The sequence below is a fragment of the Vanellus vanellus genome (assembly GCF_965231255.1).
Source record: "Vanellus vanellus genome assembly, chromosome: 8".
Taxonomy (NCBI): Eukaryota; Metazoa; Chordata; class Aves; order Charadriiformes; family Charadriidae; genus Vanellus; species Vanellus vanellus.
In genome coordinates, this window is record NC_138913.1 from 11346520 (window position 1) to 11373400 (window position 26881).

At 64.0% G+C, this 26881-nt stretch overlaps 3 protein-coding genes across 4 annotated transcripts; 2 read left to right on the forward strand and 1 right to left on the reverse strand.

The window, feature by feature from the left end:
* Positions 1 to 846: 846 nt before the first annotated feature.
* Positions 847 to 8023, reverse strand: PSMD2 (proteasome 26S subunit ubiquitin receptor, non-ATPase 2). Its single transcript, XM_082486914.1, has 21 exons — positions 7852 to 8023; positions 7010 to 7066; positions 6540 to 6704; positions 6170 to 6291; positions 5593 to 5817; positions 5331 to 5489; positions 4897 to 5041; positions 4633 to 4693; positions 4197 to 4343; positions 3891 to 3997; positions 3375 to 3502; positions 3195 to 3282; positions 2804 to 2966; positions 2620 to 2721; positions 2401 to 2546; positions 2108 to 2191; positions 1821 to 1989; positions 1626 to 1720; positions 1329 to 1455; positions 1116 to 1234; positions 847 to 1034 (listed from the first exon to the last, which is right to left on the reverse strand). Exons 1-21 carry the CDS (start codon positions 7984 to 7986, stop codon positions 852 to 854), a joined length of 2727 nt encoding a protein of 908 aa, XP_082343040.1. The 5' UTR covers positions 7987 to 8023; the 3' UTR covers positions 847 to 851.
* Positions 8024 to 9639: 1616 nt separating this feature from the next.
* ECE2 (endothelin converting enzyme 2) lies at positions 9640 to 17561 on the forward strand (the record flags this gene model as incomplete). Its single annotated transcript, XM_082487333.1, has 19 exons — positions 9640 to 9681; positions 11476 to 11562; positions 11958 to 12102; positions 12311 to 12526; positions 12608 to 12732; positions 12877 to 13023; positions 13101 to 13166; positions 13344 to 13532; positions 13953 to 14095; positions 14235 to 14349; positions 14601 to 14711; positions 14858 to 14956; positions 15044 to 15121; positions 15312 to 15415; positions 15703 to 15813; positions 16167 to 16234; positions 16890 to 17080; positions 17166 to 17261; positions 17385 to 17561. 19 exons carry the CDS (start codon positions 9640 to 9642, stop codon positions 17559 to 17561), a joined length of 2310 nt encoding a protein of 769 aa, XP_082343459.1.
* A 1316-nt stretch (positions 17562 to 18877) lies between these two features.
* LOC309675143 (mitochondrial ubiquitin ligase activator of nfkb 1-A-like) lies at positions 18878 to 21558 on the forward strand. Of its 2 annotated transcripts, none has more exons than XM_082487367.1 (5): positions 18878 to 18896; positions 19239 to 19398; positions 19627 to 19714; positions 19796 to 19916; positions 20094 to 21558. In XM_082487367.1, the coding sequence occupies exons 2-5, from the start codon at positions 19282 to 19284 to the stop codon at positions 20788 to 20790; spliced, it is 1023 nt and encodes a 340-aa protein (XP_082343493.1). In that variant the 5' UTR covers positions 18878 to 18896; positions 19239 to 19281; the 3' UTR covers positions 20791 to 21558. The 2 variants fall into 2 exon arrangements, with proteins under 2 accessions (XP_082343493.1, XP_082343494.1); XM_082487368.1 differs by having other exon boundaries at positions 18880 to 18896; positions 19259 to 19398.
* The last annotated feature ends 5323 nt before the right edge of the window (positions 21559 to 26881 follow it).

Here is a 26881-nt window from a genome sequence, read left to right on the forward strand (position 1 = left end):
ACCCCGTGCGGCAGCATGTGGCGCGCCGCCGCACCCGGCACCGGCACCCACTGGGAACCCGCACCCCCACCAGCTACGCACCCACCCGAGTCCAGCACCCCCCGGAATCGGCATCCATCTGGGCTCCGCACCCACCCGAGAGCAGCAGCACCCCCTCGGGACCGGCACCCACCCAGGCTCCATCCAGCATCAGCAGCTGCACAGCACCATCCAGGACCCACCCGGGACCAGCATCCTTTGGCATCCACGTTCACCCGGGACTTGCACCCCTCCAGCGCCCAGCAAGACCCACCCCACGCCCATGGAGGACATGGCCCCTCATAGGACACAGCACCCCCCACCCATTCCAACCTCCATCCAGCACCCCTGCGCCAGGTCACAGCCCCCACACCCACCCTGACACAGCCACCCAGGGCATGGATGCTGCTGGGTTCGGCAACAGGACAGTGTTTTCTTCTCTTTCCTAAAAAGATTTCCCCCGTGGCCTCCACCCTAAGACCGATTTTGGCCCGACGATGGCTCTAGAGCAGCACCAAACACTGGCAGAGCCCAGCACACACAGGGGCACCCAAACCCCTCCAGGAGAACAGTCCAACAGGGACACGGCCGTCGGGAGACCTGTGGCACCCCACGGTTCTGTGCTCACCCCCTGGTTCTCGGGGTCTGCACTGTGCCTGGCTGCCCCGGGCTGTAGGGACCTCGGAGGGGCTCAGAGCACAGCCCCAGCACAAGGAAAGTACGGCAGCACTAGAGTCTCCGCATAGTTTATTTCCCTGACTCTGAATAACAAAAACAAACAATTTCCCCACCCACCCAAGCCACCTACCCTCCCCCCCAGCCCCCGCCTCGTCTCAAACGTCATAGTTGGGGTTCTTGCGTAGGATAACAAATCCCTCCAGGATGGGTGTCACGGGCACGTGCTCCTCTGTGGCCAGCTCTGCCCGCTCTCCATGCGCCAGTAGCACTGGCGTTGTGTGAGTCTGGAAGCCAGTGATGGTTTTGGGCTTGCCCGCCTGGCCCACCACATCCACAGCCTGTGAGAAAGGAGTGAGGTGAGAGCCAGGGACATGCAGGAACACCAGAGCACCCCATCCCCAGCTCTGGATGCCCCTTACCTGTCCCACCCTAACCGACACGGGCAGAGGTCGCAGCTCCTCGTCAAAGGTGACCAGCATGCGGGGCTGCATGGCAGCAACAAGCCCGTAGAGAACGTAGTGTGACTTGCCCAGGATAACTAGAAAGGAGACATAAGTAAGGGGCCTGAGTAGTGTCCACCCCATGGGGCAGAGGGGTGCCCGGGGGGTGGGTGCTGAGCCCACAGGACTCACTGTTGCGCACGTCCAGGAAGGACACAAGGACGGTCAGCAGCCCGGCCACGGCCACCTGGCTCATGAGCTGGCGATCACTGTGGTAGGGGCACAGGGTGAGCGTCCCCTTGCCCAGGTGGGTCAGGCCCTGGTGTGGCAAAGAAAGCACATGAGAGAGCAGTGGGGTAAACACCTGAGACCCCCAGCCCTGCCCAGCAGGAGGGTGACACCCCTGGGACACTGCTGCCCTCCCACACCCAGGGCAGGAACCCCAACCTGCCCCTTCCCCACCACGAGCACAGAGTGCAGGATCATTACCTGGGCCAACCGCACCATGAAGAGGTTGTTGGGGTCTTTGGCGTGGTACTGGGCAAGCTGCCGCAGCATTGCTGCCAGCCGGGCGTTGTTGGTACCTGGGGAAGACGGGGTGCAGGCAGAGAGTAGCGTACACAGCTTGAGTCTCCCACCTTCACCCCGGAACGAGTCCCACACCAGGCTGTCCCCCAGGCTTACCACTGCCCACCATGCCCATGGCAAAAATGGAGTTGTAGGAGACCTCAGGGTCAGCATCGTGGGAGAACTTGCTGAGGGTGTCGAGGATGTTGAGCCGGGGGTTGGAGACCGAGATAAGTGCGAGGGCCAGGGGCACAGCCCGGCGGAGGGTGGGCTCCCCGTACCGCAGCTGCACAGAGGGAATGCGAGTGTTAGCCCAGCATGAGGTCTACAGAGACATGAGGCAAGACCCAGTCTCTATTCCTGGGTCTCTTCCCAGCTCTGTGCTGTCCCCCCATGTCACTCACCAGGTGGCCAAATGTGCGCAGGGCCATCTCTGCACCAATCTCCTCACCCATGGCAATGAGCGCAATCCCCAATACTGCTACGCCCTGTGGGGACACGGGCACTAAGCACCAGGCAGGGAGCACCCACACTAAAACGCAAGTTCTCACAGTCCCTACACCCCACAGGGTCAGGGAGAGCAGGGAATGCTGCTGGGGGCTGTCTTCCTCCAGCTCTGATCCCACAAGTAGCTTAAGGACCACCCCAAAGCCAGCTTCTGCACCTGGGACATGGGTCCCAGCCCACATTTCCCCACCTGGTGAGCCCCCATGTCAGCTGAGCTCTCTTTCTTCTCCTTCTCTTTTTTGTCCTTTTTGTCCTTGTCCTCCTCTTTTTCCTTGGAGTCAAAGTGCTCACTGCAGATGTGCAGAAGCTGTTGCACCTTCAGGACATTCCCTGAGCCTGCAGGGAGAGCGGAGGGCCAGGATCAGCAGAAGAGCCCAGGACCTACCCCTGCCTTATCAGCCCAACTTACCCGCGTATGCACAGATGTCCACCAGCGTGTTGGCGAAGCTGCGGAACGGCTCTGACACCACCTCCAGCGCTGCCAAGATGGCCTCAATCGCCTCTCCCTTCCCTGCCAGGGAAGGCACAATGGTTAGAAGGATGCTCCCACCCCATCCCCCAACCCGTGAGCCACTGGCACTGCCCAGCCTTACCCAAGTGGTTCAAGCCCAGGCCAAGTGGCAGCCACCGGGCATATGTGTCCTTCAGCTCCGTCTCTGATTTCTCCATGATGGTCTGGAGTATGGTTGAGGTGACATCCCCGTTGCAGGAGCCCACCGATATCATTCCGCAGGCCAGGGCGGTCACACCAGCCACCTGGTGAAAGAGGGAAGGAGACATGCTGCATGCGGCGACAGCGAGCTGGCCCACAGCTGGCCCCCAAGCAGGGTTGTGCTCTTCTGGCACAGCACAATGTCACGCAGGGACATGCAGCCCTGCTCCCAGAGGCCAAACCAGCTGCAGGACAGCCCCTGTATCCCCAGGAGCTGTTGGGGACCTGGTGGGGAAGCAGGAACCCCAGGCAAACCCTGCCTCGCTCCCTACCTCCATGCTGGACTTGGAGTCTCCCATCACAGGTAGCAGCAAAGTCAGGACATCCTCACGGTTGGAGCCCGCGTACGCCAGCCCCAGCCTGTGGAGAGTCCAGGAGAGCATGAGGAGGAAGCATGAGTGGGGAGCCACACTGCCCTGCACAGCACGGGGAAGCTGGGGCCAGGCCCTTACCCAAAAATGGCTCCAATCCTCATGGTGTTGCTGTTGTGGAGGACATAGTCGGACAGGAGGGCCAGGGCAGGGTCACACTCATTCCTCACCCCTGAGTTGACAATGCCACAAGCCAGGAGGGCCCCTGACTGTAAGGCAGAGGCACCGTCACACACCAGTCACCAACACACAAAGCTCCCTGCCAGCCAGTGACTAATGTCGCCCCACACATTAGACCCACTCCCCGGGCCAGGCAAGTTAGTACCAATTGAGCAACGCCACTCTGGATCCAGCTGAGCAGTCCAAAGCTCGTAGCTCTGTAACAAGGGGACAGAGCAGTCCCCAAGAGCTCCCCACCTTGCTGTGAGCCACTCAAACAACCGGGACACAGGGCATCCAACCCTTCTCCAGGCAGGAGCTAAGCCACACAATGGACCAAGGCAAGGTCAACCATTCCCCGAGCCAGCCGGACCCCCGGCTCGCAGCAGGGCTGCCCCACGCAGCCGTAGAGCCTGTGCTGGGATCAGTGTCACCGACCTTGATGTAATCCTCTGAGGAGTAGAGGTACTTGTCTATCTGTGTGAGGCCCCCGTCCACGTCCCACAGCAGTATTGTGCCCAGGGAGGCTGCAGCACTCAGCATTCCTGCAGTTCCAGGGAAGAAGAGCCCACATCAACCCTGAATTGACATCCCCTGCCTGGGGCAGCTGGTGGCCAGGGACACAGGGCAGCACAGCAGCAGTTGTGCCTTGCAGCTCCCCCTTTCAGCAGGCAGCGTAATGGGACAGGGTAGCAACCCCAAGCCTAGGGACACCTCCAGCCCCTGCCCAGCTGGCTCCCTCACCGTGGTCCTTGTTCTTGTACAACCATTTATTGCCATCGTCCGTCAGCAGCTTGTCCTGTCCAAACGCAGCATTCACAAAGCCGTTCACGAAGGAGGAGGCCAAATTCATCCGGGCTGAGTCCACTTGGGAACCACTCCCCCCGAACCCTGGGGAACGATGCCAGGGTGAGCAGGGCAGCAAGAGAAGCCCTGCCAGCCCTCCACCGTGCAGCCATCCCATGCCACTAGGGGACAAGGACCTGTCCCACCTGCAGCAGAAAGGAGGAGCCCAAACCCACAGCAGGCAGCTGTGTGTGCTCCATGCCAGGTCAGAGACCCCAGGTGGGCCGTGTGCCCACCCCGGGGTACACAGCTGATTGCACCAGCTCAGAGGCGAATTGCAGCCCCAGGAGCTTCCCACAGGAGGAATAATAGAGGCCACAACAAGAGCCCTTACGGTTATTTTCCAGGTGGGTTTTGTAAATATCATCCGGCACTTTGGGCTCCATGATGTCCAGCTGCAGAGACAAGAGGGAAGGGGGTTACCTCCCGGCCAGCACACCCCAGGTCAGCTGCCCTACAAGGGCAACCTCTCCAGGAGGTGCCTGGCCAAGCTCCTAGGGATGAAGGATCTCCTCCCTGATCTTGCTACAGAGTCCAGCAGACAGATCAGCCACAGCCGGAGGCAGCCCAGGTCTCTTTTCCCAGCTGGGACACTCACCTCTCTGGCCAAGGCCAGGAAGTTGCTGTTGAGCTGGACATTGGACATGATCTCGGTCAAGTCCTCATACTCCTCCACATCCTCGTTTAGCTCCAGGAAGACCCCATGACGACCCAGCATAAAGGCCATCTGCTTCTGGACAACTCTGCGCAGAGGGGAGACGTTTCATAAATGCCCAGACCGTGGCCAGCCCCAGCACAAACACACGCTCACCAGACGGCACAGACATGTAGCCCAGCCTGCTCTGCTCTAGAGGCACACAAGAGCAGCCCAGAGATGACCTGCTCTTATTCATCTTGATTTTGGGGTCTCACTTCAAACCCCCAGACACTCGTGGTGGTGGCAGGATCCAACCCAGCTCTGCCTGGACAGGGAGTCGTGCCCCACCATGATGGGCAAAAGCTCCAGAGGGTGAGGAACAAGTCTCTGCTTACACATCTTTGCAGGAAGTGAAGATGTCCTCCACCAGCTCCACGTCATTAAGCATCAGAGCCAGGCGCAGGGCTTCAGGGTAGCGGCTGAACTTGCGGAAGATGCCCAGGGCACAGCGCAGGAGAGCTGAGTTCTCAGGCTCTGGGACGTAGCTTACGCAGCTTTGAGGAGGAGACAGACATGAAGATGACGACCACATCAGACAACCTTGGCCCACCAGGGACCAGGCCCTTTCCAGTGCCTCAGCCTGCCAAGGTCCCTCACCTGGTTAGGTAGAGGCACACTTTGGAATAGGCGTTGTCATCGATGTACTTCTCCAGCATGTCCATCTGCTCGATTTCCATGAGCAGGTCACAGGCCTCGTGCTCTGCATTGTGGGCCATGTTGTAGGGGACGATCTCCTTGACCAAGGTGAGGAGCGTGTCCCTCTGAGCCTTGTCAGCCTCATCAATCTCCTGCCACTCCTTAGCCACCTCCCCTGCCAGGTGCCTGCAGGGACAAAGGGACATCACCACCACAGAAACCAGCTTTACCCAGTCCCAGGGACAGGGAGCAGCTGCTGCCAGTTATCCAGGGCTGTGTATTGTTTACAGGGGCTCCACATTCCTGCGAGAGTTTGTGGGGGACAAGGCCAGAGGAGGAAGAGGGTTAAGAGCAGAGATTAGAGAGGCCACGGCAGCAAGATCTCTGTGGAGAGGATGAGGTGGCACGTGCGCAAACATGACAGGGGCAGCTGAGTACAAGCCCAGCAACTCAGGACACCTCCCAGACACACCAGTGTCAAAGGTAATTCCCCCTGAGCCCTTGTCCTTCCCCAAGCCCAGCTCCCACCCAGGCTTACCTGACATATTCATGCCCCCAAGACGCCAGCTCCTCCTGGGAGCCCACCAGACGGTACTTCAGACACTCACGCTCCCCACTCATGGTCATGGCCAAAACAGAAATGATGTCTGCTGCAAAGCGCTGGGGAAAGAGTGCCAGGGGCTCAGCCACACGTTGGGCATGGGGAAACAGAGGCAGCCAGGGACACAACACCCTCCCTGCCCCAACACACTGTCACAGGCAGCAAAGGCACGGCCCTGGCAAGTTATAATCCAACGGAGCAAGCCACAGAGGCTGATGTTAGACCACGGGGTCCAGAGGGCTCTCCGATCAACTGTCCCAGCACTGTTTCCCCAGCCACATGGTTTGGTGGGTCCAAGAGCCTTTACCTTGTTCTCTCCCGGAGCCATGTTCTCATAGATCTCCTTCAGCTTGCCATAATGCGGCCGTAGGAACTTGAGGGGTTTGGGAACAGAGGTCATGGAGGTGGTGGAGGAGCGGATCTGCCTCCGCAGCTCCTCCAGGGCCGGGCGGTAGAGGGACGTATCTTTCTCCTGCAGAAGGAAGCTGCCTGTCAGGAAGCAAGGGGCTGGTTCCTACATCACCACCCCGCCAGCCCTCCCCAAACACATCCACGGCTCTGAGCAGAGCGAGGCAGAGGTCCCTTGGGCACAGGTCAGACAGGCAGCAAGGCTTGGGGACAGACTGCAGCACACAACAAGGGGCCTCACTCAAGGTGACACCCCCACACACCTCCACTGCAGAAGAAACAACTGTAAGCGAGGGACAGACGGACTCAAGTCCTGGCCTGGGCTCCCGCCTCTGCAGCTCCTTGCTGAGGGGCATGGCACAGACTTACCCCCAGGCGCTCCACCAGCATCTCCAGCTCATCCTGCAGCTGCTTGTCCTCTTCAGACTGCCGAAATACACAGGCAAAAGCAGAGTTAAGGGTGCCCAGCACAGACACACCCAGTGTGACAGGGGTAGGGGCATAACCCTAAGCCACAGGGGGACTAGGACACAGTGACACACACTCCCCTGAGGGCATCTCCCCCATTACCCTGTGGCTGTCCGGAAACACCGCCGCAGAGAGAGGCACGGTGGGGCACAGCCTCAAGAGTTGAGGGGGGACATCCAGACAGCAGCCCACAAGGGGGACACCCCAGGGACAGCAGCCACACGAGGTGAGGGGGAGCACCCCCAGGGACAGCAGCCTCCCTACCCAGGGGCAGAAGCCCCCCTCCGGCCCATGGGGACCCCCAGCACCAAGGCCACCCGTGCCAAAAGAGGGGACCCCTCCTTAGTCCCCGCTGTCACACACACGCCCCGATTACATCACGGCTCCCCTCACCCCACTCCAGTGATGACACACGGCACAGCCCCCCACCCCATCGCACGCACACCGCCCCCCCAGCGCAGGCAGCCTTCAGCTGCGCCACACGGGCACCCCCAAGACGTCACGGCCCCCCGCCGGAGGGAGACCCCTCGCCTCGGTGACGTCACGCGCCCCCGCCGAAGGGGGCCCCTCGCTTCGGTGACGTCACGCGCGCCCCCGCCGAAGGGGAGCCCCGGCGACGCCACAGGCGCCCCTCGGAGGGGTGCCGGCCGTCGCCGTGACGTGGGATGACGTCCCGCCCCGCCGGTGACGCGGGCCCGGCCGGGCCGTGACTCAGCTGCGGCCCGCGGCGCGGCGGCGCTCACCAGCTCCTGCTCCTTCTCGGGCCCCGCGGGCGGCTCCCGGCGGTCCCGGCCCCAGGGCGGTGTGGGCTTCTCATCGCCGCCCGACCCGGGGCCGCCCTGCACCCGGCTCTGTCCGCCGCCGCCACCCGCCTCCATGGCCGCTCCGCCGCTCACCCGCCGCTCTGCGCCTGCGCGCCGCACGCGCCCGCCGCCAATGGCCACCTGGCGCCGCCGTGACGCCAACGCCGCGCGCCGGTGGGCGGGTCGAGGGGCGGGGCGGCCCCACGTGTGGCGGCGCTGCACAGCGCCGGGCACCGGCAGCGGGAGCGCGCGGGGAGGGCCACGGGCCTTCCCGGGGCTCAGGCAGTGCCGGGGAGCGCTGACACCCGCGACGGGGTGAAGGACCCGGAGCTCCGCCTGCCTGTCTGCGGGCACCGGCGCCACCCGAGCCCGGGGCTGGCGGGCTCGGCGGGGCCCCGACACGCAACGGACACCCGTGGGCACACCCGTGCGTCTCCGTCCGTACTCACACACACCCACCCCTCCTGCGCATATTGCCATTCTGTGTCCCCCGGAGCTCGGGCAGGTGGCACTGCCTGGCCCAGCCCCACCGGGCACCCCGGGGGGCGCCTTCCCCCCGCCTCCAGGCAGCACCCCGGGCTGTGCACGCTCAGTAGCCCCCCCGCAGCAGGTCCAGTGCCAGGCGCCTCCCCACCGGTGTTTTTCAAGGCACCACTGCTGCACACATCCGAGCACCCGCACTGCAGTTGTGCGCTGTGCACCCCAGAGGGTAGTGGGGACCCTACCAGGGTACCCGCACCCGGACACCCCCCTGGCAGCACCCTGGCACCGGGCGGGTGACCTGCGGTGACACCCTGTCCCGGGCAGGTGGTTGCACAGTGTTGGACGGTGTCATGGCAGGGTGTGAGGCTGTGCGTACAGCCACGGCCTCCCCTCGCTCACCACAGCGGTGGTGACCGCGGCTGTGTACACCTGCGTGTGTGAGACTGTGTCACTCCGTGCATGGTGGCACAGGCCTGCAGGTGACCTCGGGGCACTGGGGTGGGGGTGTCAGAATGTATGTGCATCCACCTGGGCGTGCGCTGGTGCACCGGGGTGTGTGCCCGGGTACCAGAGCAGGGTGTGCTGCTGCGGCTGTGCACCACTGCCACCCTGCTGACGGTGCCGGTACCCAGTGCCGTGCGGTGCTGGTGTGCCTCCCCGGGCGCTGAAGCCCCGTGCCAGTACATGTGTCAGTGTGCCAGTCCCCGTTGCAGGCAACCAGGTGTAAGCCTGGGTGCTTCTCCCTGTGCCGGTGCGGGTGCTGGTGCCGGTGTGCCTCCCTTGCTGGCAAGGGTGCCGGTGCGGCTTCTCTTGCAGGTGCCGGTGGGGATACCGGTGGCAGTGTGGGTGCCGGTGCAGCTCCCGTGCGGGTGCCGGTGCGGGGCTCTTCCCGTGCGCACGGCGGTCACCTTGGCGGCGGTGCCGAGCCCGGTGGAGCGGAGCGGTGCGACCGGGCAGGGCATCGGTGTCCCCGCTCCAGCCACCCCCCGGGGCGCCGACCCCCAGTCGCCCCCTCCCGGTGCCTGCGGACCGCGCCCCACCGGTACCAGCCCCCGCGGCTCCATCCCTCCGGGCGCCGGCCCCATCCTATCTCATCCCATCCCTGCCCATCCCGGTCCCGGTCCCGGCGGCGGCGCGGCGCCCGGTGCGGGCCATGGCGGCGGCGGAGGCAGGCGGCGCTGCGGCGGCGGCGGGGGCCCGGCGCGGCCCGGGAGGGGAGCGGAGCTAGGCGGGAGGCGGCCCGGGATGGCCAGGATGAACGTGGCCCTCCAGGAGCTCGGACACGCCGTGAGTGCCCGGGACAGCGGCGCGGGCCGGGCCGGGGACAGCGGCGGGGCAGGACGGGAGGAACGGGCGGGGAGTGGGGCAGGAGGAGGGGGGAACGGGGGCACCGGCTCGGGGGGCAGAGGGGACAGCGAGGGGGACAGGAGGTGGCCGGAGCAGCTCAAGGAGCTGGAGGGGGCTGGAGGGCTCAAGGAGCTGGAAGGGCTGCGGGGACTGCGGGAGCCTGTGGGAGGAAGGGATGGGGGGGCTGGAGGAGCCCGGGGGGCGAGAACCTGGGGCATGCAGGGGGCTGTCTGGGGCCGGGAAAACTGCGTGGCTGGAGGGTTCCCGTCCCCCACGTCGGGGGGAGAAGGGGGAGGAAGGGCGACACCCCACCCCCCCAACCCCTGCCTGGCGTTGGGCAGAGGGAGCTGGAGCGGTTCGGGAATGGACCCACAGAACCTGTTCTGCCAGGCGTGGAGCCCACCTGGCGTACAGCGATGTTGCTCGTAGGGTGCCCCCCAAGGCAGCACCCCTGGATGGAGCAGGGGCCCCTGTCCCCGCAGGTTTCAGCCCCTCAGAGGGGGCAGGAGGAGCCCCAGAACCAGGTCCTGCTCCTGCCTCAAGGGTGCCAGGAGGTGCTGGGGAGGGGGCTGATGCCAGGAGGATGAGGACCATCCGGGAGGGGACAGAGGATGGTGTTGGGGAGCCGAGGCAGAGGGGGTGCCCGGCTGGCACAGGATGCTGAGCCATCCCTCCTAGCGCTAGCAGCGCCCAGGAACCCGCCCCGGCAGGGGGCTCCTGCCTACGTCGATCCTAGCCTTGCACCCTCCCGCCACGGCAGCCCCTGGCGAAGCCCCCACCCTGTCCTGGCGGTGTGGCAGTGGGCAGATCTCAGCATGGGGCACTTGCCCTGATTCACGCCCTGCCCATCATTCTTCCCATCCCAGCTCCTTCCTGCCCCCTGACACCAGCCCTGCAGGCAGCCCTGGGGCATCCACCTTAGTCTGCGGCACAGATGGGAGAGTGAGCTGCAATCTACCTGTGTGTTAACTCTGAAGCCTAAGGATGGCTCACAACCAACAGCATTGATTCTCTTCTACCAAAGCCTCCAGCTTTTTATTCCAGCTCATCCCCCCCTCCAAAGCTGCTGGCTTAGCTCCACCACCTCCCTCTTGGCTGAGTCCTCAGCAACTCTCACAGCTGGGTCGGTGCAAGCAGCCCCTGCCAGTCTGTCCCACAAGGAGCAGCACCTGCCAGTCTGTCCCGCAAGGCCAGGAGTGAGGGAGTACTGTGCTGCCCGCTGACACCCCCCGTAGTGCCCCCCCCTGCCTCCCCCCCAGGGTCTCAGCCCTGCACCCCAGGCACCTCCGGGGCCAGGATGAGGATGGGACTGGAGGTGTTTCCAGATGTTTCGGACCGGTGCACATCTGCATGGAAAGTTCTAGGCAGGGGAGGAGGGGCGAGGCAGCAGCACTAGGCAACGGTTGCCTGGCAACGGGGACCACGTCTCCGTGGCGATGTGGCACCTGTCAGCAGGGCTGATGCCACGGCTGCCATGGCGACGCAGAGGGATGCTCCAGTGAGAGCCCCTAAGCCCCCCACCAGCAGCTCTCCCTGTGCTCTCCGAGGCCACACGGGGCTGGGGACAGCCTCTGTGGAAGGCCCAGGCTCACCGAGGGTGGTCAGGGGCTGTCCCAGCCCCCCCATGCACCCACTGAGCGGGCACCAGCCCTCGCCGTAAGAGCTGGAGGGCATGGCAGGGTGGGGGGCAGCCACCTGCACAACCCCATCCCAGCCCGCTCCCTCCCTCGGCAGATGCCCGACTACAAGCGTGCCACGCTGCAGGATGACGAGGGGCTGGAGCCGGCGGGGGACGGCAGCGCCTCTCCTGACAGCGTGGAGGTGAGGTCTGCCCTGGCCCCTCCATCCTTCTCCTCTCCATCCTCCTTGGACCCCCTCCTCACCCTCAGCCGGAGTCTGCCTGCAGCCGGGTGGGCAGCGGGAGCAGGGCTGGGAGCCCAGCCAGCCCTGGCTGTCCCCAGGGATGTGCTGGGAGGCAGCCAAAATGCGGCAGAGAGTGGGCTCGGGCCATTGTCCTTCCTTGTGGCTGGGGGGGGGAGCACCAGCACTCACCACCAGCTTGCGAGGTCTGGTGGCCTGGGCACTCGCGGAGGGACGCCCTGGCCCCCACCTCATCATGCAGCTGAGCCAGGCATCAGGGAGCGGTAGGGGAGGGAAGGGGAAGCGGCGAGGTTCGGTCCCTTTGTGGTGCGATGGCAGGTCCTGCTCCTGCCCAGGTGGGGTTTCGGAAGGGGCCGGGGCCGCTGCTGAGCCGCCTGGCCGCACGCAGCCAGCTGGAGCTGGTGCTCTGTGCCGTCGCCGTCTCCCTGGCCGTGCTGCTCGGCATCGCCGTCGTCGCCCTGGCCATCCAGTACCGCAGAGGTAGGGAGGGGCACCGCAGCCCTGCTGGGGCAGCGGTGGCATCCCCACAACTGGGGGGGACACGGTGGGACGGGGAGGGACAGGTCAGCCCAGGGCTCCTGCTCTGGGTGCTCTGCCCGCCCCGGGGTGCAGGCAGGGCTCGGCCCCGCTCCGTGCCTCGGTTTCCCCTGGCACACGCGCACAGCCCCAGGCATGCCTTCCCTGCCAGATCCCTCTCACAGCACCTGCCTGACCGACGCCTGTGTCCGGGTGGCCAGCAAGATCCTGGAGGCCCTGGATGCGGAGACGGACCCATGCCAGGACTTCTACCAGTACTCGTGCGGGGGCTGGATCAAGAGGAACCCGCTGCCCAACGGGCGCTCCAAGTGGAGCACCTTCAACAGCATCTGGGACCAGAACCAGGCCATCATGAAGCATCTCCTAGGTGAGCACTGGGGGACATGACCACTGGGCACAGGCAGGCAGAGCCCCAGTGTCCCCAGAGCTGACCCGCAGCCTCCTGCAGAGAACGCCACCTTCAACTCCAGCAGTGAGGCGGAGCGGAAGACGCAGCGGTATTACCTGTCCTGCCTCAAGGAGCAGAGGATAGAGGAGCTGGGGTCCCAGCCCCTCATGGAGCTCATCGACAAGGTGGGCGGCCATCCACACATGAGCCGAGCTGTCAGGACTCAGCCCAGCGCATCTCCTGCTCGGCTCTTCATGTTACTGGGCAGGGGGCACCCCTCTGGGATGGACCCTATCCCTCCTTGAGGCACTGGGTCTGTCTGTTGGCAGATCGGGGGGTGGAACATCACTGGTTCCTGGAACCAGACTAGCTTCATGGAGGTCCTCAAGATGGTGTCAGGCACGTACCGGGCAACCCCCTTCTTCACGGTGTATGTGGGCGCAGACTCAAAGAGCTCCAACAGCAACGTCATCCAGGTTGGCACCTTGGCACCGAGGGGCAGCGGGCACCAGGGGGGCACCGGGCTGCCCATGCTGCCCCTCTCTCCTCCTAGGTGGACCAGTCAGGGCTTTTCCTCCCATCCCGGGATTACTACCTGAACAAGACCGCTAACGAGAGGGTGAGGCTGTGCACTGGGCACCCTGCCGGCACGAACTGTGCCGGGGCACACCTGGCACCCACACCCTGCCCATCGGGTGACATGGTGGCCGGGCTGGGGTGGGCAGCAGCTCTGAGCTCCCCGGGGAGGTGGGATGAGCTGTGGCCAGTGCTGAGTGGAGGCTCGGGTTCCTGCCAGGTCCTGGCAGCGTATCTGGACTACATGGTGGAGCTGGGCACACTGCTGGGGGGGGGCCCGGAGCCCACCCGCTTCCAGATGCAGCAGGTGCTGGACTTCGAAACCCAGCTGGCCAACATCACCGTGCCCCAGGCTGAGCGGCGGGATGACGAGAAGATCTACCACAAGATGAGCATTGCTGAGCTGCAGGTGGGCACAACATGGCACAGCCTGGGGAAACCCTCTGGGGACTCAAGGGGGGGTTCCCAGTGGGGCACAAAGAGGTCCATGCCTGCTTCTGCTCCCCCCAGGACACCCCGGGCAACCCCATCCATTCTGGGACATGCACCGTGTGCTGGAGTGTGGTGCTTATCCTCCAAGTCGTTAGGTTTGGGGGGGAGTTGCCACCCTGCATGGGGAGGCCCCAGGATCCCCTCCTTGTCCTGCAGCATTGAGAACAGTGGGGAGCCACAGGAAGGGTTTGGGGCAGAGAAAGGATCTGGGGTGGTGAGGGACCATGGGACCTTCCTGGGGAGCACAGCCCCTGCCCCAGGGGATCCCCCTGGTGCTGGGCAGGATGGGGCAGACCTGTGCCAAGCACCCGGGTGCTGCATCCCCATGTCCCCCCAGGCCTTGGCCCCTGCCATTGACTGGCTGGATTACCTGTCCTATGCCCTGGCCCCACTGGAGCTGGCCGACACAGAGCCTGTGGTGGTGTATGGGGACACCTACCTCCAGCAGGTCTCCGACCTCATCAACATCACCGACAAGAGGTGAGGTGCCTGCGAGCCCCCCGCCATGTCCCATTGAGAGCTGCCCCCATGGTGGGGCAACTTTTGGGTTCGCTGGTAGATGGGGCATCCCCTGTGGACCATGCCCATGGCAAGCCATGGCACCTCTCTGCCCCTGCAGCATCCTGAACAACTACCTGATCTGGAACCTGGTGCAGAAGACAGCCTCCAGCCTGGACCAGCGCTTTGAGACAGCCCAGGAGAGGCTGCTGGAGACGCTCTACGGCACCAGGAAGGTAACGGGGGGCCCAGGGACCAGGCCCCTCCGCCTCCAGCCCAGAGGCACCTAGGACCACCGATGCCCTTGGGATGCCCTTGGGATGCTGAGCCCCTGATGCTGCAGAGGGAACCGAGGGATCATCTATGGGATGGGGGTTTATCTGATGAGCATCTCCCTCCTGGCCAAGGGGTAGAGCCACTCTAGGGGCAGGGAGGGGAGCAGGGGAGGGGACTGGGGGTCTCACGGATCCCTGTCTTACTCCCACAGTCCTGCACACCACGCTGGCAAACCTGCATCTCCAACACGGACGACACGCTGGGCTTTGCCCTGGGCTCCCTCTTCGTCAAAGCCACCTTCGACCGGGACAGCAAGGCCATTGTGAGGACACTTCTGCCCCCCTCCCCATTGCCGTCTGTGGGAACGCCCCTTCTCCCACAAACCCCAGGGCTGGCAGGCGGGAAGCAGGGAAATGGGACCCCCAGCCCTGGGGAGGTCGTATCCTGCCCACCCCTGCTCCCCCCCAGGCTGAGGAGATGATCAGTGAGATCCGGGCAGCCTTCGAGGTGTCACTGGACCAGCTGGACTGGATGGATGAGAAGACCAGGCAGGCTGCAAAGGAGAAGGTGATCCCAGGGAGGGCAGCAAATGGGAGACCCCCACCCTGGGAAGTTTCCCGCCCCATCTCACCACTGAGGCCTCTCCCCATGCAGGCAGATGCCATCTACGACATGATTGGCTTCCCTGACTTCATCCTGGACAACAAGGAGCTGGATGATGTCTATGATGGGGTAGGGGGGCACCCAGCTCATGGGGAGGGGCTCTGGTGCCTGCTTACACCAAGCCCTGGGGGGCCCCATGGTGGGGCGATGTCCCTATTTGGGGGGCCCATTTGGGATAGAGTGTTATGCGGGAGCACCCCAGTACCAAGTGCATCCTGGCCACGGTGGACCCCTCCTCATCCCTCCTCTTCCTCACCAGTACGAGGTCTCGGAGGACTCCTTCTTCCAGAACATGCTCAACTTCTACAACTTCTCTGCCAAAGTGATGGCTGACCAGCTCCGGAAACCCCCCAACCGCGACCAGTAAGAGGGAGGGCGCAGGTGGGGCAGAGAATGTGACACTGGCCCCAGCATGGCCTGTGTGGCACTGGTTCACTGGTGGTATGTTCCTCCATGGGGTGGCACAGCATTGTAGGTCACCCATGGTGGCTCTGGCTTGTCCCCAGGACAGCAGCAGGGTCCCTTGGTCATGGGGCAGGGGGCAGCGGTGCCAGCCCCAGGCAGGGCAGCACAGGGCACCCAGTGGGAGATGGCACAGGGGAAGATGGGACACATTCCTGCCTGTTCCCTGTCCCACCTTCGTGCCTCAGGTGGAGCATGACCCCACAGACCGTCAACGCCTACTACCTGCCCACCAAGAATGGGATCGTCTTCCCCGCTGGCATCCTGCAGGCTCCCTTCTACGCCCGCAACCACCCCAAGTGAGCCTGGCATGGGGATGGGGGGCATCTTCTAGGGGTGGGGAGGGGCATGGGCTCTATCAGGGTCAGCACCCCACAGAGCCCCCCACATTCATGAAATGAAGCCCTGCGGGGGGTGAGAGTCCACCAAAGCTTTACATCCCCCAGCCAAGACAGCCTGCAAAGTCCCCATGGGGCCACCAGTGTCCACAATAGGACTCATTCCCAGCTGGACGCCAACCAGAGCAGAGTTTTGCCGGGTGCCTCAGACACAGACACGGTGCCTGGGCTGCTGAGGGGGTGCCGGGGCTGGGGGCAAGATGTGATGGCATCATCACCCCGCGCTTACCTGGCTGTCTCCCATGGCCCTGCAGAGCACTCAATTTCGGCGGCATCGGTGTGGTGATGGGGCACGAGCTGACCCACGCGTTCGATGACCAAGGTGAGAACCCGCGGGCAACAACAGCCCCAACCCCCATCACCTTCCTGCTCCTCCCCCTCCCCCCCTGCCCCGAACCCCTGCCCTCGGCATGGGGAGGGGGCTGCCACGGGCGCGTGGGGGTTCTGCTTTGCCATCCATTGCATCATGCGTGCTCATGCCCCCCTCCCCGGCCAGCCCCCCCTTCTATCGTCCTGTCTCCCCAGGTGGCACCCGCCGATACCTCCCCCCGGCTTCTCTGTGCAGCTTTCGCTCCATCTGCTTGGTGAGGACACGGTGTCTGCAGCCCCAGCCCCTTCCTCATCCTCCTCCCCGTGGGCCACGGGATGGGTCCCTCTCACATCTGCTCTGCTTTGCGCCTTCACCACAGCCCCAGAGCTGAGATGGGGGTGATAGGGGGGTGACAAATGCAGCTTGGGACAGTGGGGATGCACCACGAGATGGCTGGGGACCCAAGTGAGCTGAGCCCCAGCCAGAGCCTGCCCAGAGCGTGGGCTGGGGGACACCATCTCCCCTGGGCATGGATGCAAGGCACCAGGTCCCCGGTGTCCCATGGGGCTGTCCCCACTGCACCCCACTCTGCTTTGGGACCCCCTGCAGCAGGGACTCTGCAGGGGTCCAGCATCCCCCCGTCCCACCCCACGGCTTGGTCCCGCAGGGCGGGAATATGACAAAGAGGGCAACCTGCGGCCATGGTGGCAGAACTCCTCCCTGGAGGCCTTCAAGAACCGTACGGCGTGCATGACAGAGCAGTATGGCCGCTACATTGTCCACCACGAGAAGGTCAACGGCCGGCAGACGCTGGGTGAGAACATCGCTGACAACGGCGGGCTCAAGGCAGCCTACAACGTGAGTGCCACTGCCCTGGGGGGGATGCAGACCCCCCCTGTGCCTGTGTGTGCCTCCCTGGGGTTTCAGGGTGCCTCTCCTGCAGGCATACAAGTCCTGGCTGCAGAAGAACGGGGAGGAGAAGCACTTGCCAGCCCTGGGGCTCACCAACCACCAGCTCTTCTTCGTGGGCTTCGCGCAGGTAAGGTGGAGCAGGATGGTGGGTTCCCCATCCCTCCCTGGCCCCTTGGAGCCACCCACAAGCCCCCATACTGCCTGGGAGGGGCTCTGCCCCCTGTCCCTGAGGCTGCTCCTGCTCTGGCAGGTATGGTGCTCCGTCCGGACGCCCGAGAGCTCCCACGAAGGGCTGGTGACTGACCCCCACAGCCCCGACAAGTACCGTGTCATTGGCACCCTCAGCAACTCCCGGGACTTTGTCGAACATTTTGGCTGCCCCCTGGGCTCCCCCATGAACCCCGGAAAGCACTGTGAGGTGTGGTAGGGACGGGGAGGGTGCTGGGGAGAGAGGGGACGATGCTCAGCTGTACCCCCTTCCCCCAGCCCTCGCCAGCTACTGGAGTTGGCCCACTGGCAGAGAGCGGGTCCATCCCCCGGGTCACCCTCCATCGCAGTCCCCTCCCGTGCACACACTGCCTCGCCCCACCTCTGCCCCCCCGCCTCCTCCAGCACACACGGCCCCACACTGGGCACCCACCGCAGCCCCCATCCACAGCCTAGGGCCGGGTATGGCTGGCAGAGAAGCCGTAGCAACCCCCAAAATGCAGCTCTGCCCCCAACCCCAATGTGCTAGAGACGGACACAGCTCAGCCCCCCCCCCAGTGGGGCAGGTCAGAGGGGTCCCAAGGAGAGCACTAGAGCCGAGCCCCCCCTGCTCCTGCCCCCAGACCTGCCAGAGATGGAGGCCAGGGGCCATCTGGCTCTGCTCTGCCCTCGCCCCCTCCTGATCCGGCTTGGCTTTCCCATCCACCTCTGTTGGGACCAGTGGGCGGCAGCGGGGACTCTGGTGCCTTCAGCTGTGGGTGGCTGTTGCTGAATTTATTTAACAATTAAAAGCAGTTTCCACTTACTCCGGCATCTCCGGGTCATTCATAGTGTTGGGGGCGCAGGGGGTGGGGGGCCACAGAGGTGGGAACTGGAGCAGGGGGGGACTCAAAAGCCGGGGGGTGAACACACATATGGTACATGAGACATCCCAAGGGACTAAAGGATGGGACGCCCATTTTTTGGATGAGACATGCCAAGGGATGGCAGGAGAGAAGCAGATGTGCAGGGAAGGACGATGGCAGCCTCAAGGCTGAGCCTCAGCCCTGTCATCCCTGGCAGAGTCGGGGGTTGGGGACAGGGGGCGGACAAGGCACCCCCAAGCCATCGGGGGGGTCTGTGCTGCCAGCCAGCACCGCATGGGGTGGCTGGGGGACAGCAAGGGTGGCTCTGGCTGAGGCAGGAGCCCTGCTGGGACAGCCCCGCAGTCCCGGCCCAGCCCCAGCGGGGTGGCAAGTTCCCCTACCCGCGGTGGCCAAGGGGTTCCATTGCCCTCCCCCGGCACGGGTGACCCCATCCCGCCCGGGGGCCAGGCCGCAGCCGACCTCCCTCCGCAGAGCGCCTGGGGCCTGTTGTAGTCCTGCCGGCGTCCGGCGCAAGGCCCGACGGGAGCTGTAGTTCGGCGCGAGGGACGCTGGGGGCTGTAGTTCCGGACGCGGCTCGCCCCGCCGCCGCTCCGCGGGGGCCGCACTCCATTTCCCAGCAGGCAGCGCGGTGGGTGCGGGGTCCGGGCCTGGGCGCCTCCGGCCTCGGGGGGCAGCGGGGCCAGGCCGGGGTGAGCGGAGGCGGCGGGGCCGGGCTGGGCCTGGGGGGGCTGGGCCCGAGCCGGGGTGTTGGGCCAGGGCCAGATCGGGGTTGCTGGGCCCGGACTGGGGCTGCTGGGCCTAGGTGGGGCCCGGGCTGGGTCATGGGTGCTGGGCCTCGACCCGATCCTGGGTGCAGGCCGAGACCTCTGGGCCCAGGCTGGGCAAGGGGTGCTGGGTCGGGCCGAGGTTACAGGGCACCCATGGGTGCTGGAGTTGGGGCCATAGGCAGGCTGGGCCCTAAGGCGGCAGCGCCTGGGGACAGGGGCACTGGGATGTCCCTGCCCCTAGGCTGATACAGTCCTCTCCCCCAGCAAACATGTTCACCTTGCAGGCGTGCTGCCCGAGCCTGGCACCATGGACACGTCACCCATCACGCCCGGGGAGCTGCTGTGTCTGGGCTCCAGCCTCGCCTTCTCTGGCCTCTTCTACTACCTGTACAGGAAGAAAGCCAGAGTCGTAGCACGCATACAGGTAGCCCTGTCCCTTCCCTGTTGCTCTATACTGCCCAGCCCAGAGCCTTGATTTGGGTGTACCTCACTGATCACTGCAGCCTGCTGCATCCTCTACCTATGTCACGATGCCCAGGACCAAGCAGGTCACATCCTGCCAGAGCTCCCCACAAAACCATGCATGACCCACCTTCTGCCTGCCAGCCCACCTGCCCCTGCCTGTGTTCACATTCTGTCCTCGCTCTTCCAGGAGGCCCCAAAGCTCCAGGTTGATGATGATTTACCAGCACTGGTGTCTGCAGCTGATGGGAAGTGCCTGCCTTACGTTGCCCTGGAAGGTAAGGACACTCTGTGGCCCCACACTGGGGACAGGGGCCAGGCTCTCCTCCTTCATCCATGATGCCTCCCTTGGTCCTTAGGCATAGTGCTGCCAGCCAAGGCTGCGCTGACCAGCCATTACCATGAGGGGCTGCAGGGCGTGATCCAGAAACTGCTTCTGAAAGAACATCGGCTGATCTGGAACAGCTTGGCCCGGAGCTGGTGAGCAATGGGAGGGGACAGCAGGGATGGGCTTGCACTGGTGGGTCCAGACTTTTATCCTCTGCGGCCATTTAAGAGGCAGAAAGCAGCTCATTTAAAGGCTCTAGTCCCTACCCTTGGCTCAGCCCCAGGAGCTGAGAGTTTTCAACATCTCAGCACTGCGCTCTTTGCTTGCAGGAGTGAGAGTGAGCGGGTGCTTTCGGAGCAAGTCTACACCGTCCCCTTCTTGCTGGCCTCGCCGGACACGGAGGCGGTGACACAAGTGAGCGTGGAGAGCCCACTCCGAGCCATCTGCCTGCCACTGGAGACAGTATATGAGCGGTTCCAGCAGCCAGCCCATGGCTTCCGTGACCTCCTAGGCCAGTACTTGAGCGGGGAGAAGCCCAAAGGCATCCTTGAGACAGAGGAGATGCTGCGGGTCGGGGCTGGGCTGACAGGCATCGGGGAGCTGGCCCTGCACCCCGACGGCTCCCTGCACCTCCAGCCACCAGCCCAGGGCGGAGAGTATTTCCTGTGCTTGGGGGACTGGCAGTCGGTGCTGGCGGACCTGGAATCAGCTAGTGGGCTCTGGAAGGGGGCGGCTGTGCTGTGCGCTGTGGCAGGCATGGCTATCCTCCTGCACGCCCTGTGCCGTGCCTACCGCCGTGCTCGCCTCAAGCAGCAGCCGGAGGACAAGGAGCCGGATGGCGAAGAGGCAGGGGACTGGGGGCCCGAGAACTCCTGCGTGATCTGCCTGACACGGCCCCGCGAGTGCGTCCTCTTGGGCTGCGGCCACATCTGCTGCTGCTTCCGCTGCTTCCAGGCCTTGCCTGCCCGCCTCTGCCCCATCTGCCGGGGGCCCATTGACCGCGTGGTTCCCTTCTACCAGGCCTGAGAGCACCCGGGGGGGTGTGGGCCTAGAGAGGGGCAGCATGAACCAAACCAAGCCCAGAGCCTGCAGAAATCTCAGCTGTCCCCTTGTGTGCAGCTGAGCGATTCGTGTTGGGAGGGAAGGGTCATGGTGTGCCCCCGTGTCTGTTACAGCCTCCTCATCCTCCCTTTGTCTACCAGAGGGAGGCCCTCCGCTGGCTCTGAACATGAAGGCCTGGGCAAAGCATACTCAGTGCCAGAGCCGAGTCCCTGGCTCCACTCTGGCAAGTTGCTGTTTGACCCGTGCCCCTTTTCCAGCCCTCACTCCCCTCAAAAGCCACACAGGACTTTTCTCTTGTTTGGCTTCTTCAGTGCATGGCTTTCTCCATGGGGAGGATGGAAGGGGCAAGATCAAGACTGGTGGGACACAACCACCAGGGTACGGTGACAGAGACCCACCCCGAGCCACCATAGTCACACACCTTGGTGCTACCATTGTCCACCCCCACCCCCCCTCAATCCATGTGCCAACAGCCACTGCCCAGACTGTGCAGGGGCACCCAGGGGCTGGCAGCAATGAAGTATACCGCTTCGCCAGCTGCTCTGCCACCCGGGGAGGGGGACAATGTCCCTCCCTCCCTCTCTGCAGGGTCCCCGCTCTCCTCCTGGAGAGGGAGGACAACCCTGGGGCACCCTGGGTGACCCATGCCTCCAGTCCCCACTGTGCCCACCTCCCAGCCAGGATTAGGTGTGGGAGTAGCTTGTGTTGGTGTGTGGAGTGATAAAGCCAAGGAGCTGAGCTTGGCCTTGCCTCTTACTTTGCGCTATGAAGTCAGGACACACACACCCCCCGGTCCCCAAGGCTCTCCCCCAGCGGGTGCTGGCAGGCACTGCCACCTCCCTCCCCACCCTGGGAGCTCACACGGGTGCACACTCACCAGTGGGTGGTGGGCAGGGGACCCCTGGCTGGGGTGCACCTCCTCAGGATATGGCCCCGAAGAGGCGGGGGGAGAAGGGGGGGGGGGGAACAGGACTGTTGCCAAGGCGATCGCGCTCCTCTGCTCTCCATGGCAACCGCTCCCCTGGACCGCTCCCCATCAGTGCCTGGCTGCAGTTGCCCAGGCAACGCACGGGCTCTCCTGGCTCCTGCAGCTTCGGGGCACCCAGGATTTGGGGAGGGGGGGAGGGAAGGGCAGCACTTGCAGGCCTCAGGCAGCCAGACAGCAGCCTTGGTGGGGGAAATTATATGGCCTCTCTCTGGGACAGCAGCTCCCACTGCTACCAGTTTGGGGCCCGGAGCTTGTTTGGGCCAAGGTGCCCTTTGTGGTGTTGCCCCCAGGGCCCACAGCCAGCCATGATGCTCCAGAGCACCCAATGAAAACTTCTGGGACCCACATGCATGGGGGGGGGCGGGACATGTTCCCCTCCTCTCCTTTCCCCCATCTTTCAGCCTGGCCACTTCCCCACATCAGCACGGTGACTGCCATGCTGCAGAGTGAGCAGTGGGACCCGGGTTCCCCCCCAGAGCCGGGCATCCCCCCCGCAGCAGGAGGGATTTCGGGAAGGAGATAAATACCAGATGGGAGAGGGCCGGGCTGCCAGGAACACACTCCCCGTGTGCCAAGAGCTGCTGGCGCGAGTGGGTGCGTGGGCCGGGGAGGGCGGGGGGTGCCCGTGCTCCCCAAGACTGCTCGCCTCGTTCCCTTGGGCCCGGCAGCCAGCTGAGGACAGGGACAGCTAGAGAGGGACACACAGTCACCCACTGCCCTCTGTGCCCGCGAGTGCCAAGGGTGCCCGGGGCAGGGGACACATCCCCTGTGCTGGAGGCATGTGGGGAGGGTGCCAGCACATGCACCCCTCCTTCCACCCCCTGCTGGGGCACAGCCCTACCATATACCCCTCTCATCAGGTCTCTGCTTCCCCAGGGAGGCCACCAGCCCTGCAGTGGCCTGGACATTCAGACCCCACTGAGCAGCCCTGCCTGGCACCGCTCCGGGAAGCAGCGTGACTCAACCGCTCAGCTCAGCGCCAGCCCAAGCCTCACCGTGCCAAACCACCCGGCACAGGGGCCACCCGGCCATGCCGCAGCGCCTGCGCCCCTGGCTGAACTCGCTGTGTTGTTCCCCCCCGGGACATTTGGTCTGGGGCTCACAGTGCCCACGCTGAGCCCTGCCTGACCTCCTTCCCCACCACGCAGGGCCCAAGGGGGACCCAGGTGTCCCACCAGCTGACCCCACACACAGACAGGGTCCCTGCGGGTGCCAGCCCGTGCCATGGCCTCCACCTGCACCCCCCAGGGCTGCCAGCCTGCTCCTGCCTGCCTCCCTGTCTGTTGTCATGGTGACCAGAGATGTGGTGACAGACAAGAATGGAGCCTCACACCCCAACAGGGCTGTTCACCCCCGTACAGGGTCGGTCTCCTCCACGCTCTGGCTCGCCGTCACCCCAGGTCTGGGCAGGAGACCCTTCATGAAGTCCCTGCCCCAGGCAGCGTGCTGGGGGTGTCCCATCTGCTCAGATACAGCCCTGGCATCGCCGGGACGGCAGCTGTGCCCCAGGCAGCTCGTGTGAGAGACAGGGACAGTGCCATCCCCCACCCACCTTCCCCAGCTTGCAATCAGAGACCCTGCAGGAACACCCTCTTCCCGAAGCCAGGCTGTGCCCTGAGACTGGCAAACTCATCTCACTAGTGCCAACCTGCTGGCTGGCCCTAGCTCTCCTCTGAATGCTTGAACCCTTCCTCCCCGGGAAAGGCACTGTCCCTCCAGGGATGGCTTTTTGGCCTCATCTTCTGACATCACCAGCTGCAGGGACAGCCCAGGATGAGGAACACGCCACTTTGCCACACTTGCCCTGGGCTCACCTGCAGCACAACTGAGCAGGGTGCTTGTCCCCCCAGTATCTCACTGCAGTGATAAGGGCCAGCGCAACCATCAGCGTGCGTGGCCATCCCCACCACTTGCACCTGCCTGGGTACGTGTCTCTGCTCCTCCAAAATGCCTGTGCAAAGATGCTGCCCGACCACAGCACAGGCAGCACACACAGTGTCATCCCAACCTGGGCTCTGCTTCCTGGGAGCCACTTGGCTACCAAGAGCCAGCAGCAATTGCCAAGGAAATGGCGGGGGGAGACATCCCCAACTTTGTTGGTGACCTTCACCTGTCCCCGGTGCTGGGCTGGGGACGGGTGCTTGGAGAGAGCAGCAATGCTGGCAGCAGGGAGTTGGCGCTTGGTGAGGCCCCTCGGGCCACGGCTGCCACCGCCGCGGAGCAGAAGTGCCATTTCACGTTTCTTGGCAGCGCTGGAAGCAGCACAGATGGAGGCACCAGAGCCAGCCTCCAGGCACGCCTCTGCAGCCCCCAGCCCCGTGGCACCAGCCCTGATGTTCCCAGCCCTGGGTGACAGCACTAACAGGCTCCCGGACCTGCACCAGAGAAAGCCCCAAATCTGGTGGCTGATGTATCCTGCCTCCTTCGAGCCCGCTGTCATCCAGCCACTGCCTGCCAGGCCACCTACCCTTTCCCTGCCAGGCCTTGGGGACCACCAGGTGCTCCCATCCAGTCCAATTCCCACTGCCCAAGGGTTCCTGCAGAGCCTGGGTGGGATGTACCCCACCATGAGCTGCTTGCCCACATGCAGGGTTTCTCCACTGGAAAACCACTTTAAGTACCAGTGACTGCAGGGAGAGCTCTCACCTCCATCAAAGCACCTGGTGCTGGCACCCAAATTCCCACCAACGGTGTAGGGCTCGGGGGCAGCATCCAGCTGTGGGGCTGGGTCACAGCAGGTGCCAGTGGGCTCCTGGAGCATTGCCAGAGGCCGGGCCAGGCGATGCTCCATGATGTCCATCACCAGCCCCACTGCGGCTGGGAACCTGGCTACATGCCCCCTGCCCAGCCCCATATCCTCCCCAGGGGGGTCACAGCCAGCTCCTGCCCTTGCATCACCTGTAAGGTGTCCCAGCTTGGGAGCTGTGGCCCAGGTTTAAGGAGCTAGGGCAGGAAGAACTGCCTGCTTCCCACACCCACGGCCCCTTCTTCCTGATGGAGCCGGCTTTGTGTCGGACAAAAGGCTGCAAAGGAAGCGAGAAAGGAGATTACGTGGCTGCTAAAAGGCGGATAACGAAGGTGGGATGAGAGCCAGGGGAAGGAGAACACGCAGTCCCGGCTCACGACGTAGGGATACAACCCGCACAGGCAGAGGATGAGGATGGGGTCCCTCCTGCACCCCCCTGCCCACTCACTCACATTCAGGTCCCTGGTACCTCCTTTCTCCCCCGACAGGGACAAATGACCAGCAGCATCCTTGGGGAGTCAGAAACTAGAGATGTCCCAAGGAGATGCAGTGCCCAGAGCCATGGTGCTGCCCTGTCCCACCTACAGCACAGCTGTGCCAGCACGAATCCAGCCCACCTTCTGCCTGGGCTGGGTGGAGGGTCCCTCCCACACCCCTGAACCCCAGCCAGCCCCACAGAGCTCCCCCCACCCTATAGCCAAGCCAAGCAGCTCCCCCGGGGTGCAAGGCACTACACAGGTACAAGTGCAGGTGTGGGATAAGCAGGACCATTCCCAGGGTGACCCCTCTCAAGCCTCTCCTCAGGAGCCTGTCGGGCTGGAAGCCCTCCTGGGGCATAACACTGGCCCTGTTCACATCCCACACAGCCCATCTGCTCCTCTTCTCGCTCACCCCCGGCCCCGCGCGTGCCACGGCCTGCCTGTCCCTGCCCACAGGCAGCAGCACGTGGGCTCGGCGATGGGAAAAGCAGGCCACATCTCAGCGTGGGCCTCTCGCCTATTTTCCGAGGCACTTTTTGCAGGAGCAGAAGCCATCAGATGAAAAAGTTCAAACTGGTTCCCGAGCAAAGGCAGGAATAAAGGCACTGCCTTGCCAGGGGAGAGCGGGCACCACTGCCCCATCTCTCACATCTCTGCTCTGGGAGGGGACAATGGGGATCCGTGCTCTGCAGAGGCCAGCACAAAGGGAAAGGCACGGCTGAGCCTTCCCAAAATAGAAGTACCTGTGTTCTCACATGGGCCAGCCCAGATGATGCCTTTCTGCAGCAGCTTTCAACAGGATCTCAAAGCGCAGGCCATGGAGACGCTGGCATGGAGAGATGGACCACAAGGCCGTCTGTAAAACCTCACACTTGTCCCCTTGAGACACCCAGATGGAGACTCTCATAGGGCTGGCATGAGGCTGGGAGGTGGTGCTCCCACAGCAGGCTCTGGCTTTGCTGTGACCCAGCACACCCACACGAGCAGTGGGGCCTGGATGCAAGGGAGCAGCAGGAACAGGGCTGCCCCATGATAGGGGAGTGGTCATCTCCAACCAGTCTGCATTGCTGGTGGTGGTGGTGGTGGTGGTGGTGGTGCTGCTGCTATCATCATCATCATCATCATCATCATCATCATCATCATCATCATCATCATCATCATCATCATCATCATCATCATCATCATCATCCAGGGCCAGGGTTGTACCCACAGCTCAGGCAAGGAGCAACAGCCCCAGCCTGAGCTTAAATAGTCCCCCCAGCCCCAGGTGATTGGGATAGGGGGTTCCAGGTGAGGCTGCTCAGGGCCATTGGTGCCAATTAGTGCAATCACTGCCCTGGCAGTGGAAAATGCAGGAGGAAAGGGCCAGGGTGGGTCTGGGGCAGGGGTGTGCAGAGGGGACACAAACAGGACTCTGTGGGGGCACTGGGGCAACTCCTGTAGGTCTCTCCTCATTGACCCACGGCAGGTCCCCATGGGGGATGGCTCCCCTTCCCCTTGTCCGCAGAGAATCCCCATGGGGCAAGGGGCATCCCAGGGCACAGCCCCTATGTGGTCATGCTCATGGGCACCTGCAGAATCGCACCCGTGTGCCCCCCCCAGCCCTGCAAATATGTGCAATGGGCACGCATGTATATACGTATTCACATGCATCTTCAGGGATCCACACACGGGGGGGACAAGGGGGCTGACAGGGGCTGGGGCAGGACTGTTGTGGCTCCAAGGGGGGACTCCAACACTGGGGGGGGCTGAGGGAGGAGGTGCCCAGATGGGTGTCGGGCAAGGAGCATCAGTGGGGGGCTGGGGAGACCCGGGGTGGGAGCTGGTCTGGGGGGCTTCAGC